Source organism: Macrobrachium nipponense, chromosome 2 (assembly GCF_015104395.2).
Source record: "Macrobrachium nipponense isolate FS-2020 chromosome 2, ASM1510439v2, whole genome shotgun sequence".
Classification (NCBI taxonomy): Eukaryota; Metazoa; Arthropoda; class Malacostraca; order Decapoda; family Palaemonidae; genus Macrobrachium; species Macrobrachium nipponense.
In genome coordinates this window covers 83,415,563-83,429,695 of record NC_087201.1, presented here as the reverse complement: position 1 = coordinate 83,429,695, position 14,133 = coordinate 83,415,563, and the positions used below count along the sequence as shown (strand labels likewise).

Sequence of the window (14,133 nt, the reverse complement as noted above, 5' to 3'; positions counted from 1 at the left end):
ATGCCAAAGTGACAAAATAATTTCTGAGAAGTGTTGCTGATGCTTTTTAGTGCGAGAAGAAAGAAATTCGCGCTTGCGCGCATGGGTAACGATTGTAAACAAAACAACAGCTTGATTCGTGAACTCCCAGCATCTCTCAAGGTGTGTGATTCAAAAGTTTTCGCCAAGTAGGCCTTTAACTATTTTTCCGCGAATTTAAAAAAAAACTTTTTTGCGTCGACGTTTCGTACATCAATTCGGCACCCAACAGACAATTTTCATCGGCGTTTAATACGTCCAATTGGCGTTTAAGGGTTAACTGATGACGCCGGTAAGTGGGAACTGCTTGTATTATGAAGTTTAATAGAGAATGCAGGATATACCATCAGCTATCACTCACAAGATGAAAAAGTTAATAAAATAAAAAAAGTCGTGTGGATCTCGATTTCAAATGAGGTACAGTAGAGGGTTAGGCTTCAACTTATTACTGTATTGTACTTGACCTTCCCTACTACATGTGCATTCATCGCACTTTGTCAGCTTTCATTAAGAATAAATTAGAAAAAATGTTATAGCAAAAGGGGACCAGCAATGAATTACGTATATATACATACTATAAAGAAAAGTGGTACATAGAGTTATATACAAATCTTTTCATTTAAGTGCCTTTATTTGATTAATCTAAGTGTCAGAACGGCCAGTAGTAGTAGAACTTAAGCAATAACAGATACAGCACAGATACTCCAAATAATCTAGAATATGGAAATAATATAGGTAAATAAATAGAAATGTAGAAATACATTGGTACTGTAAAATGTTAATTACTAAATACATGATAATAACCCTCTTACGCCGAAACTGTAAAAAAAAAAAATTGTCTCCCGTGTGCCGGAGGTGTTTCAGAGTGAGCGCGGAAGCGGAAAAAATATTTTTTTCAAAAAATCACAGCGCGCTTAGTTTTCAAGATTAAGAGTTCATTTTTGGCTCCTTTTTTTTCATTGGCTGAAGTTTAGTATGCAACCATCAGAAATGAAAAAAAATTATCATTATCATATATAAAATAATGCATATATGATAGCGCAAAAAAAAAACGAAATTTTCTTATATTAATTGTATTCAAATCGCGCCGTGCGCAAAACGGTTAAAGGTAACAAGTTACTTTTTTTTTCGTTGTAATGTACACTAAATTGCAATAATTTTGGTATATAACACATTGTAAAACGATAAAAGCAACACAGAGAAAATATTATCACAAAATAATGCATGAATTCGTAACGCGCGGACGTAAACAAATATTTTTTTCAAAAATTCACCATAAATCTAAATATTGTCCAAGAGACTTCCAATTTCTTTCAAAATGAAGACAAATGATTGAATATTACTATTACTGTAAGAGTATTAGCTTACAATTGCAGTTTTCGACCATATCTGACGAGTTAAAGTTGACTGAATGTCGAATTTTTTTATATATATATGCAATTATTCAGAAATAAGCAAAGCTACAACCTTCTAATATTTTTCATTTTATTCTACATGAAATTTCGCACATTTTCATACATAAAAACTCTATGAAATGCCTAATATGAAACGAGCAAATATTCCGAGAATGGTACATACGCATTTCGGAGATTTGTGGCGGAGAATCCGCGCGCGGAGGGAAGGAAAGATTTTTTTTTTAATTCACAATAAATCTAAATATTTTGCTAGAGACTTTGAATAATTTGTTTCAAGATGAAGATAAATGACTGAATATTACTAGACTGTAAGAGTTTTAGCTTACAGTTGCGTTTTTCGACCATTTCGGTAGAGTCAAAGTTGACCGAATGTGGTTTTTTTTCTATTTATCGTGATTTATAAGGAAATATTTCAAAAATGAGAAAAGCTACAACCTTCAATTATTTTTTGTTGTATTCTACATGAAATTGCGCACATTTTCATATTAAAAACTTTATGTAACGGCTAATTTAAAATGGTGCAAACATTACCACAATCGCACATATGATTTTTTCGGAAGAGTTACCGCGTGGACGTAAAGAAAATGTTATTTTTTTCATAAATTCATCATAAATCGAAATATTGTGCTAGACTTCCAATTTGTTGGCAAAATGAAGGTAAATGCTTGAATATACTGATATAAGCGTTTCAGCTTACAATTGCATTTTCAACCATTTCAGTAGAGTCAAAGTTGACCGAAGGTTGAAATTTTGGCAATTATTGTTATTTATATGAAAATATCTCAAAACTAATAAAAGCTACAACCATGGGTTATTTTTAGTTGTATTGTGCATGAAATTGCGCACATTTCCATATATAAAACTTTATATAACGGCTAATTTTAAAATGGTGCAAACATTACCACAATCGCATGTATGATTTTTTTCGGAAGAGTTACCGCGCGGACGTAAGGAAAAAGTTTTTCCATAAATTCACCATAAATCGAAATATTGTGCTAGAGACTTCCAATTAGTTGCAAAATTTAAGGTAAATGATTGAATATTACTAAAATATAGAGTTTTTAGCTACCAATTGCGTTTTTCGACCATTTCGGTTGATTGTCAAAGTTGACCGAAGGTTGAAATTTTGGCAATTATCGTTATTTATATGAAAATATCTCAAAACTGATAAAAGCTACAATCATGAGTATTTTATTGCTGTATTCTACATAAAAATGCGCACATTTTCACATATAATACTTCATGTAACGGCTAATTTACAATGGTACAAAAATTATGTCAAAGTGACGAAATAATTTCCGAAATGTGTCACAGATACTTTTTAGTGTGGCAAGAAAGAAATTCGCTTGCGCGCGCTGCGTAACAATTGTAAACAAAACAAAACACCTTGATCCGTGAACTCCCAGCATCAAGGAAGCGTGATTCAAAAAAAGTTTTAGGCTGGTAGGCCTATAAGTATTTTTCCGCGAATTTTAAAAAAAGCTTTTGTAAGTCGACGTAAAATACGTCCAGTCGGCACACGGGAGACAAAAAATGTCGACGTAAAATACGTCCAGTCGGCGTAAGAGGTATAAGTATATATACCCCGATATGTACACATACAGTAAACCCACTATAATTTAGCATCTTTGCAACAGCTTATATCCATCATATGGAGATAGTAGAATGCTTGACTGCAAAACCTAAGAATGTATGAGACACTTCATTATGAATTCTGTTCACCAAGACTCAGCCAGAATTGCCTTATTTCATTGTTTGATATCACACAAGTTAAATTTTGTATGTCTGTTCATTGAGACGCTGAGTGTAACTTACATGGTGAGAGAAAAGTAAGAAGAATAACAACAGCTGGAAGAGGTTCCTAGACTATTGGTAGGTTATCCATAACAAATAGAGCAAAGTACATAAATACAAAAAAAGGATGAAAGAAAAACAATGTAAAACCATACTGACATGTGTGACGTTAGGGGGAGAGAAACAGAGCAGTACAGATTCCTTGAGATGATTCCAACGAATCCATCAGAGCTTCTACAAATGCATGTTGTCCTGGAAACAAGACTATGTTGGAGTTTAAGCCCTTCACCATTTCATAGCACCAACAACTTGAATGTCTTTTTATCTTATAAATTATAGTATATGTAAAGTAAAGCAAGGATTGTGATGAACTGCACATGCTATGAGGCCTTATGGTTGGTGGAAAACCACTAAGTTATGTTAAAAATTGTATTTGTATGGAAGATCGATGCAAGTCACCTTTTTTGATGGGCCACAAAAATGTGTTGACCCCATCAATTTTCTTGACACACCAGAATGGCTAGCCACCAGTGGCAGGGAATAGAAAGTTATTTCAGGTGAGAGGTTCCTCGTGAGACTTTTATTGGTCAGCAAACTCACATTTTTTTTTAATTAAGAATTTTTAATAGAACTTGTTGACAACTAATTTTGATTTCAGAGGGGGAAAAGACCACCTCTGTATATGTAGCACAAGAGAATACAGTGATGAACTTACAAAAGACTAATTGTGGAGTGAATAAACTGGAAGAAATGGTATCTAGAGAGCAAAAATGGAAAAAGGAAAAGGTAAAGATCATTATTTAGGACACGGGGTTTGTCAGGCTTAAATTCATAAAACAGTTTCACTTTCAAGTGACACTAATTTTTTTTTATTTCAAGAGTATGTAAAGAATTTATTTATATCCACAGCATAATTGTGTACTGCATGAGGAGAATAGCATTGTTTATTATCCCTACTTTGTGAGAATGTGAGAACTTATAAGTATACTTTAAGTATACTTTTCAGGTGTAGTCTGCATATGTTCCACTAACCTGTTGTATTGCATTTCCAGAATCTGTTCCAACTGGTCTGTCATTGAATCGATGCCGTGTTTGTCAGCAGATGAAAGAACAACACCTGTTGATAGAGTGTGATACCTGTGGCCATTATTATCATCTTTCATGCCTGGATCCTCCCCTTACTCGAATGCCAAAGAAGACAAAACAGATGGGATGGTATGAGATGTCATGACTCATTTTGACTTATATGGAAAGTGTGAACGTATAATAATGTCTTATACTGAGGGTATGATTTTAAAAAACTGGTAACTTATGCAAACTAATGTTGTTCATGCTATAACTCCTGGTATGGTGTAAGCTTGGCAAGTGTTGTCACTTAGTTGATGGAAATTGAGGTATTTTTAGAATATCACATTATAATGTGTTGGCTGCACTTTTTATTTTCATCTCTTCATTTTCCTACCTTTAGATTAAACCAGGACATAGCATGGTGATTATTTATATAATATTTTAGTGTTATGGTGTGCATTTAGTATGTGGGAAATTTTCTTTCTTGCCTCTGGTTAGGCAGCACTATGTTTTATTTTACTTCATGCTGTTGATGTACAGTAATACCTCAATCTTATGTGAGGACAGGTTGTAGACCCCGTCGTGCAAGTTGAATTTTCACATGAGTGTGGCACAGTCTCTAAAAAGGCTAGTAAATTCTTATTCCCAGAGTTGAACACTTGAATGTAACCCTAATCATGCTCCCCAAGTATTAAGCTAACTTTTAAAAGAAATGAAAGTCACTGTAATTTCATGTAAAAGTTAGATTAATCCATTACCCTTAAAGAAAGAAATAAATGATTGGTAAAAATATAGGAGTGTGTGAATGAAGATTACATGTACTATTTCTCTCCTCTTTCCCCCTTTCTGACCGTTCTGTTTTTAGAAGTCTTCTCAATTTTATTTTATTAAAAACTTCTTTATTGTATCTCTATGCCTTTGTTCTGAAATTCTTTTTCATGAACAAACAGTGCTTTTTATTTGGACTATTACAGTGGAACATGGTTTTCATAAATTCGTTTTTTGTAGACTTTCCGATAAAATTTTGTCTTCGGTTGGATTTCGTACATTTCCTTGGATTTCTTACACTATAAAATGCTCCTTCTGGGGCCCACCACGTGACCCTCGCCCCATACCAAGCGCCCAAACAAAGCATCCCATCTCCTGTGATTCATTCTGCCTTAGTTTTTTCACTGAACAAGTATCACCTCGTGCGCAGTCTGCATCATCATGTGTTTGTTCTGTTTTGTGCTATTTTTGTTAGTGAAACTGATTGCAAGCAAGCCATTGTGGGGCCAAAGAAAGTTCCAAGTAGTGCCAGCCCTTCAGTAAAAAGGGCCAAAAACACGATAGAGTTTAAGAAAGAACTTGTAGCAAAGTATGAAATTGGTGCGTGTGTGACTGATCTTGCTAGGATGTACGGCAAGTCAGTGTCGAGAATCAAGTCTATCCTAGTAAAGAAAAATGAAAAGCTGAAAAGCTTCTGTTAGTGTGGATAAATGAAAAACAATTACATAGTGGGGGATAGTGTGTCTGAAGCAATCATTTGTGAAAAGGCCAGTGTTGCATGCTGATCTCAATAAGAAATTGCCCACAACAAGTGGGCAATTGTTAGTGATTTCAAGGCCAGCAGAGGCTGGTCTGAAAAATTCGAAATGCGATACTTAGTGTTATATGGGATGGGGAGGCTGTGAGTTCCAGCAAACGTGGCACCAAAGAATTCATTCTGGATTTCAAAGAATATCTTGAAGCTGAAGGATTCCTTCCTCAACATGTCTTCAGTTGTGATGAAACAGGCCCTTTTTGGAACAAAAATGCCAAAGAGAACCTACATCACTGAAGAGGAAAGTTCATTGCCAGGGCACATGCCTATGAAGGACAGGCTAACTCTCTTGTTCTGTGGAAATGCCAGCAGGGATTTCAAAATAAGTCCCTACTGGTGTATTACTCTGTAACTCCCCAAGTGTTTAAGAAAAACAATTTTATTAAGAACAAATTGCCTGTGCTGTGGAGGGCAAACAAAAAGGGTAAAAAAACACCTCCAGGATAATCAATTACCCCTCAAGTGCCTCCTGGTAATGGACAATGCTCCTGTGCATCCTCCTGGCTTAGAAGACCAGTTGTTGGATGAATTTAAATTCATCACTGTTAAGTTTTTACCCCCTAATACCACTCCTTTCATCCAGCCCATGGACCAGCAAATCATCTTAAACTTCAAGAAACTTTACACAAATGCATTGTTCCAAAGGTTCTTTGAAGTGACCTCAGACACTGAATTGACCCTGGGAGAGTTCTGGAAGGGTCATTTCATTATCTGTATTTGCATAAGTCTTATAAATAAGAGTAACTTCCAGGACAATGAACTCTGCTTGGAGAAAATTGTGGCCAGAGTGTTACCTCGAGAAGGATTTGAAGGATTTTGGGCTGACTCTGACGACCCTACTCATGTTGTGGAATCTATTGTGTCCCTGGGGAAGTCCATGGGCTTGGATGTGAGTGGCAAGGATGTGGAAGAGTTAATGGATGCCCACTGAAGAACTGCAAGACCTTTATCAGGAACAGCAAGAGGCAGCAGATGGGAATGCAAGGAGGAGGAAAAGAGACGGGATACTGTGCCTACTTCGGTGGTTAAAGAAGTGTTTTCCAAGTGGAGTAATGTTAAAAAAAAATTTGATAAGTTTTATCCTGACATAGACATTGCAATCCGTGTCTCTTACATGTTTAATGACTACGTTTTGTATCACTTTAGGCAGATTTTAGAGACGTCAGAAACAAATGTCTCTGGACAGTTTTGTTGTGCGACAGGGCTCCAGTGATTCTCAAGCTGGGCCTAGTAAAAACAAAGTGGAGAAGTAGCCCCAGACAGTGCCACAAAAAATCTAGAGAAATAATCCCAGATAGGTTCTTGATACCTGATGTCCTTTTGGAGGGGGATTCCCCTAACAAGCAATAACCTCTCCTCCTCCCTCTCCCCTTCTCTTTATCTTCCATGCGCTAACAGAAGTCTTCCATAAAGGTAAGAGTGATGTTAAGTGTCCATTATTCGTTACATTATTCATTGATATTTATTGCTTATTGTTTTCTTATGTCCAAAACTGTTTCCATTCCTATAAAATAATGTATTTAAAAAATATTTTTGGTGGTCTGCATCGCATTAATTCTATTGCATTATTCCTTATGGAATTATTGTTTTTTGGTTTTCTTAAGTTTCGGACTTCGTGGGAGGTTCCCGAATAGATTATGTATGAAAACCAAGGTTCCACTGTACAACTCTTTGTTATGTGCCTATGTTTTATAATGGTGCATTTACAGTCCTAGATGGTGAAGGTAAAATTGGATCAATTTTAATTAATAGAGAGAGAGAGAGAGAGAGAGAGAGAGAGTAATTATTGTAATTACAGTCAACACCACATGCAATGAAGTGTAATAGATGTCAAGCACCCATGACAGTGCAACGTTTACTTGTTGAATACCCAAGTTGGACCCAACAAAGATTAATTTATGTACGGAATTCAAAACTGAAAAATATTCTTGCTGAAAGCAAAGATTTTTCAATTAACAATATCAGAAATGTTTAATTTCATACATTCAACTTACCTGTCAGATATATACATAGCTATAGACTCCGTCGTCCCCAATAGAAATTCGAATTTCGCGGCACACGCTACAGGTAGGTAGGTCAGGTGATCTACCGGCCTGCCGATGGGTGGCAGGAATAGGAACTATTACCTTCTAAGGACAGATTTTCTCTATCGTTTGGAATGTAAACATACGTTTACGGTTCCTCCTGATTTGATTTTCGTGTTTCATCGCCATCGATCTTCTGGGCTGTCTTTTGCAGGGAAGTACTGGGTCTATGGTTCGGCATACGCTTTTATTAACTTTTTAAGGAATTTCGCTTCGAAATTTCTAAGAAAATACTAAGTGAAACTACCAAAATTATCGGTAGACACTCACATAGTTTGCAATAAAGGGAATTATTAATATTTATTCATTATTACATGTAATAAAGGTACAACTTTATTGAGGAAATTATTAAACTCTAATTTTCCTACTTTAGGAAGTCAGAAAAGCATATAACTAGTTATGCTTACTTTATAAGCTTTAATAACGTTTGTGCTAACGAACAGTTAGAGTATTAGCAGTACTAGTAGTTGTTGCATCCTCATCACCTTCTTACTCCACAGAAACTACAAATTTATATATGCAAATTGAAGATAATGGATGTAGCTCAAAAGCGAGCTCTTAAAAGGTAAGAAGTGAATATAGTGTTCCACATTGAAGTGGAGGGTGCGTCTGATCGGCTCTGTCTCGCTCCCAGTCTAGACCTCTTCCAAACTCACAAGCCCAGAGGAGAAGGAATTTCGAAAGCCAGCACAGAGGTTTTCAGAGAATCCCCACCGATCAGGCGTCCCCTCGGCAGACTAGAACGTCCCAGACTGCCAAGTTCGCCATTGGAAAGGCGTCCTAAAATAGTGGAGGGTGCGTTCCCGATCGGCTCTGTCCTCGCTCTCAGGCCTAGACCTCTTCCAAGCTCACAAGCCCAGAGGAGAAGGAATGTCGAAGCCTTAAGGAGGTTTCAGAGAATCCCCAACGGTCGGAGGGCGTCCCCTCGGCAGATCTGTAGTAGCGTCACCAGACTGTCAAGGATAGCCGTTGGAAAAGGCATCCTAAAACAGTGTTTTTTCGTCATCCGAGTCTTCATCGAAAGGAAAATAGGGTGGAGTTCTCACAAGCTGTCGAGACCTTCTAAAAGGATCGTGGGAAATCGCCAGCTTGGGATTCTATCCCGGAATGTTTTCCGGAAGGCTATCCACCTGAGAAGAAGAAGAAAGACATTTATTCATTAAATCCTTCCACCCCTAGATCGGATACGGAGAAAGAAGACGACTCTACGAAGATCCTAGAGAAAGGCAACAGTAGATATCTTCGTTAATAGAAGTTTTGAAGAAGGATCCTCCAGGTGAAAGGATCTCCTTCCTTCCGTTAACCGTCCGATAGAAGTCTTTGACAGCTCGGACGAGGCGGCCAGGCGCAAATCGCCGACAAGGCGGAGAGGAATCTAAAGAGGCGCCTGAAGCGGCTGAAATGAGGCACAAAGCGCCTGAAGCGAGACGCAAAGAGCCTGAGGCGCCTGAAACGAGGCGCAAAGCTCTGAGCGCCTGAAATGATGGCGCAAAAGCTGCTGAAGCACCTGAAACTGAGGCGCAAAGCGCCTGAAACGAGGCGCAAAAAGCGCCTGAAGTGCCTGAAACGAGGCGCAAAGCGCCTGAAGCGCCTGAAACGAGGTGCAAAGCGCCTGAAGCGCCTGAAATGAGGTGCAAAGCGCCTGAAATGCGCCTGAAGCGACTGAAATGAGGCGCAAAGAACGCCTGAAACTATAAACCAGGATCTTCATCGGAGATGGAGTAGAGCCGGATTCTGCGAAAGGGGTGAATACATTTGAGGCCTTCTCCTGATAAGGACGGGAGTTTTCGCACAGGCGGCCGTCGCCCTTCTCAGATAGTCTTAATGCAAGTAAAGGCAAGAGCAAGATCGGCTTTTTTTCCTGGCGGGGACTCAAGATGTCGCACAGGCGGCCGTAGCCCTTGTCAGATTAGAATCGGTACCGCTAAAAGCTTTTCACCTTACGAAAGCAGGCGCTCTCCTCCGGTTGCTCATTCTTCTCCCAACTTGATGGACAGGAAATGGAAGATAGATCGGAATTGGAAACCTTTTTTATTGGAAAAAATTAGTTCATTACTAATAAGACGATATTAAAATCTTTCCCCTTCTAAAATAATGCAACCAACCATTTACAGAAAGAGTGGCAATCGTTTGCAAATTAAACAAGATTCGCACGAGCTCTCATTCATTGATTAGAGGCTCTTCCAAATAGTAGAGGCGTAGAATACGGCCTTATATCCAAGAGAATAAAAATTTGAGGGATTCTCTTCGATCCTAGAGTTTTCATTGCGATCTCTTTCGACTAATATTAATTCGTGTTTATTGACGAAAAGAACGAAGAGGGCAAGATTTCCATTCTCTCTGAATCGGAGAGGAAAGAATGTAGTAGCAAGACTTGCTGTATACGACTACTGAATGACAAGTCATATACGCATACCAGAGTTGCCTTTGTGGTTCGCTATGGAATTATCTATATCCTTACAGGATTTTCCTGGTAAGGACTTCGCTTAAAAGGTTTGTTACGACGATACCTACTCAGCTTCGTTATTTAACAAAGGTTGTTTGGCTTAAATTTGCATTATTAAGAGCTTCCTTAGGCTCGAGAATAATTTTATTATCTTCCTTCATTGAATGAAGTAACTGGCAACTCATGATGAATGCAGTCAGGCAGTGAGCGAGACTGCCGGGCTGTCATTCTAAGGCCAATACAGTACCATCCGGTTCTCGGTCATGAGCATTCGGTTACATCTCTCTCTCCAACGGGATCGAATGTTTAACCGTATATTCCCCCTACAATCATGGACTTAGTCTTGAATGAGGGATAGTTAAGCTAACATAAATCAATATTGTCTGCCTTTTGCTAAGAAGCTTTCAATAAGAAAGATATTATAACCTTTCAATGCTGTTTACCGTAGGTAACATTATTAAAGGATTCTAACGCAGCAGAACATTATATTATATAATGCTCTCATGCTTACGAAAGCATGGCTTATTAGAAAACATGCTTAGTGAGAAGATGGATGTAGTAGAGAATTCACTATAAGACTACGGTATGGTCAAGTCTTTCGAGAAACGCACACAACCTTTTTAGAATCGGATATTGCTCAAGAGAAGATGGATGAGTGGGGATGGGAAACATTCTCTTCGTGGCGGAGAAATGGTTTCACCCTGAATGGACTATACTACGTACATAGAGTTTTTTCCTACTAAGAACGGAATTAACATGTGAAAGGATGTCGGGTACCATAAAGGCACAGATGTTCTGGCACATAACATAAAGAGAATTAGAAGAAAGCGCCAGCCTGGCGCAAAGCGCTAGAAGCGCCAACCTGGCGCAATGCGCCAGAAGCGCCAGCCTGGCACAAATTGCGGCAGAAGCGCCAGCCTGGCGCAATGGGGCCAGAGCACCATCCAAGCCTGCGCATGCCCTATGAGCCATCCAAGATATTTTCTCGTTTAGCGAGGTTATTACCTAAGAATCCAGTAGCCTCTCGGACAGCAGGCTCGGTAACGGCAAGATTCGTTCCTGATTTCGTTACCCTTTTCAATCACTTAGGCTAGTTCCACGACTCTCATATCGCAAAGAGCATCGAGAATCTCTTTTTTCGCTCCTGTTCGCGTTAAAAAAGAGAACCTATTTGGAAAACAGACAGGGAACGTAATGATCCTTAAGAGGTTCGTTGCAAGATTTTGCATGTCCGTGAGAACCTTCTCGATCGACGATAATAACTGTTAACGTATGTCTAACATTTATTGGAAAGAGTTGTGAGAAACCTGCGGAAAGTCTTCTTCATAGATCTCTTAGCAAGGTGGAAGATGAACAGGCTTCTATAGACTGCTTCTTTTCCTCGAGCCAAGAGAGGTAGCAATATACGCCACCTTTATTTTATAGAAAGGGAATAAACTTAGTCTTTTTTCCCCTAAATATAATATAAATTCTTTACAGAATTTAAGATAAAGGGCGTCAAAGAAAGAGAAGATAATACTTTATGCCTCATTTTGGCCTCAGAGAGGTGGATTCACAGAGGTCACGTTCTTCTACAGCATGTTTTTGGAAGTCTTTTCCAAGAGAGTCTGGATATTCCATCAGCATCTATTATAAAATGGACCTTACAACCTCTCCACTCTGAGTCTGTCTGCATGCAGACTGACCAGAAGTGGACATGAATGAGAGGATTTTTCAAGGTAGATGACAATAGTCATGGCCAAGACATAGAATTGCTGCAGATCGTGCTAGAGGGAATGAGGAAACTGTTCTCTTCCGATACCTCTGTGAACCACATAGCGGTTTTTTTCTTCCCTTTCAGAGGGAGAATCACCTTTGTATATATCTGCTATCAAAGAATGCAGTAAAAGGCTATACTCTGTCTCTACAAAGGAATTGGAGATAGCAGGATTAAGATCTTCGGGACCTTATACGATACTCAATGAGACAATAGTAGGATATCATGTACTTCTAATGGGGATCTTTTTTGTTTTTTGTGGTCACAGATTCCATTTTCCGACAAGATGGAACTGCTCCTCATCAAACTTCTTTGAGAAATTTTTATGAGGGAATTCTTTGTTTCTCTTGGTCCTAAACGACCAAGAAGACAAGTGAATTTTTTGAGCATTGGAATCTCGCATCGATTCTATGGAGACTAGACAATGGGTTCTTTTTTTTGCCAGCATAGTATGTCTGGCAAAAGAACTGAAACCCCCTATTCCTGATTCAATGTTTTCAGATAGAGGTTTCGTTGTCCAGGCAGGGTACTTACGTTTTCATCTACAGTAGAATGGTTCAAACGTTTGCCTACAGAGTCTCTGGTATGCAATGACGGCTTGAAAAACTTCCCAGAAGGTGTTCAGAGGGATACAATAAAGAGCTAGAAATCAGGAGTCATCCCAATTTCAGCTTGGAGTCTCCTTCGACTTCCAGGATTCTTCCCTTCCTTCGGGCAAGGATAGGGAAGATTCTGTAACGAGAAACCCCTTCAACATGTAAGAAGAGATCTCGTGAGCAACGGAAGTATTCAAGAAGGACCCTCCTCGGAGGAAGACTCTTATCTCTCGTATGGTTAGATATCCTATCGTCTACTAGATGTAGCTGATTACAATCACCTCCCCTTGCCGGAGAGACCAAAAGACTCAAAGTGAAAGAATTTCTTTCCACCACTTCTCCAGTCTCCTGATAAAACGATTGTGGATGTTCAGGACTTTCGGACAATGTAGCGCCAATCAGGCGCCAAATACCAGAAACAGGTGTAAAGACCCCCCCCACCACAGAGGAAGACAGTCCAAATAAACACTGTCATTGTCTGATGAGGAGAAGGAGCGTGCCTCCAACCTGGCGCAGATGCGCTAGAGGCAAACAAATCAGAAAAAGTGTCCGATGTGGGCATCGCCAGTTTCCTCAAGACTCTTAAGAAGCTCGAACCTCCAGCAAGTGGGGAGAAGTCAGCCAGGCGCGAGGCTCCAGGCAGGCGCAAGGCGCTAGCCAGGCGCGAGGCGCCAGCCAAGCAACATGCGCCAGCCAAGCGCGAGGCGTCAGACGGGCGCGAGGCGCCAGCCAGGCGCAAGCCAGGCTCTAGGCTTCATCCAGAAGAGATCAAGTTCAAAGAAAGCCCTGGTCTTCTTTGGAACAGTGTGATCTCTAAAGCACTTCTAAGTAACTTGATGATTCCTTCTAACAGCTGAGAATTAAAAGCGCCTTGAAGTGCGAGTCTTTTAACAATTCTTGTTCTTTCCATAACAATATGTCGTGAGAGACATATTAGCTGTAATTTACAGGAGATGCAACTATGTGTTGTCTTCTCTTTGCACGAAGGAGGTCAAGTTGACCTAGAGAGATCATTCTCTCTTGGTTACGTGTCTACGGATACGTGCTGGGATAGGGAGCCACACTGATCCTTAAATAGTGAGTTAAAAAATTTATTTAACATAAGTATACTATTTTCTTTGGGTTATTTGAAATGAGTTTGGGGATAGCTCTTTTCAAATTAAGCACAAACCCTCGTGTTAGGATCAGGTGATCGGGATCGGTGTTGTGCTCCTTAACCCTCTTACGCCGATTGGACGTATTAAACGTCGAGTCAAAATGTCCTCCCGTATGCCGATTGGGACGTATCATAGTCGCTCAAAAAAGTTTTTTTAAAAATTCGCGGAAAAATACTTATAGGCCTACCAGCCGAAAACTTTTTGTATCAACGCGCCT

General features: G+C 39.3%; 1 protein-coding gene across 1 annotated transcript in view; it reads left to right on the top strand.

Annotated features, from left to right (window-relative positions):
• The window catches only part of LOC135221239 (uncharacterized), a 217,346-nt gene that overhangs the window by 116,460 nt on the left and 86,753 nt on the right, over positions 1-14,133 (top strand). Inside the window, exon 11 of the mRNA XM_064259055.1 lies at positions 4,240-4,442. Within this exon, the coding sequence (XP_064115125.1) occupies positions 4,240-4,442 (203 nt within the window). The remainder of the gene's footprint in view (positions 1-4,239; positions 4,443-14,133) is intronic.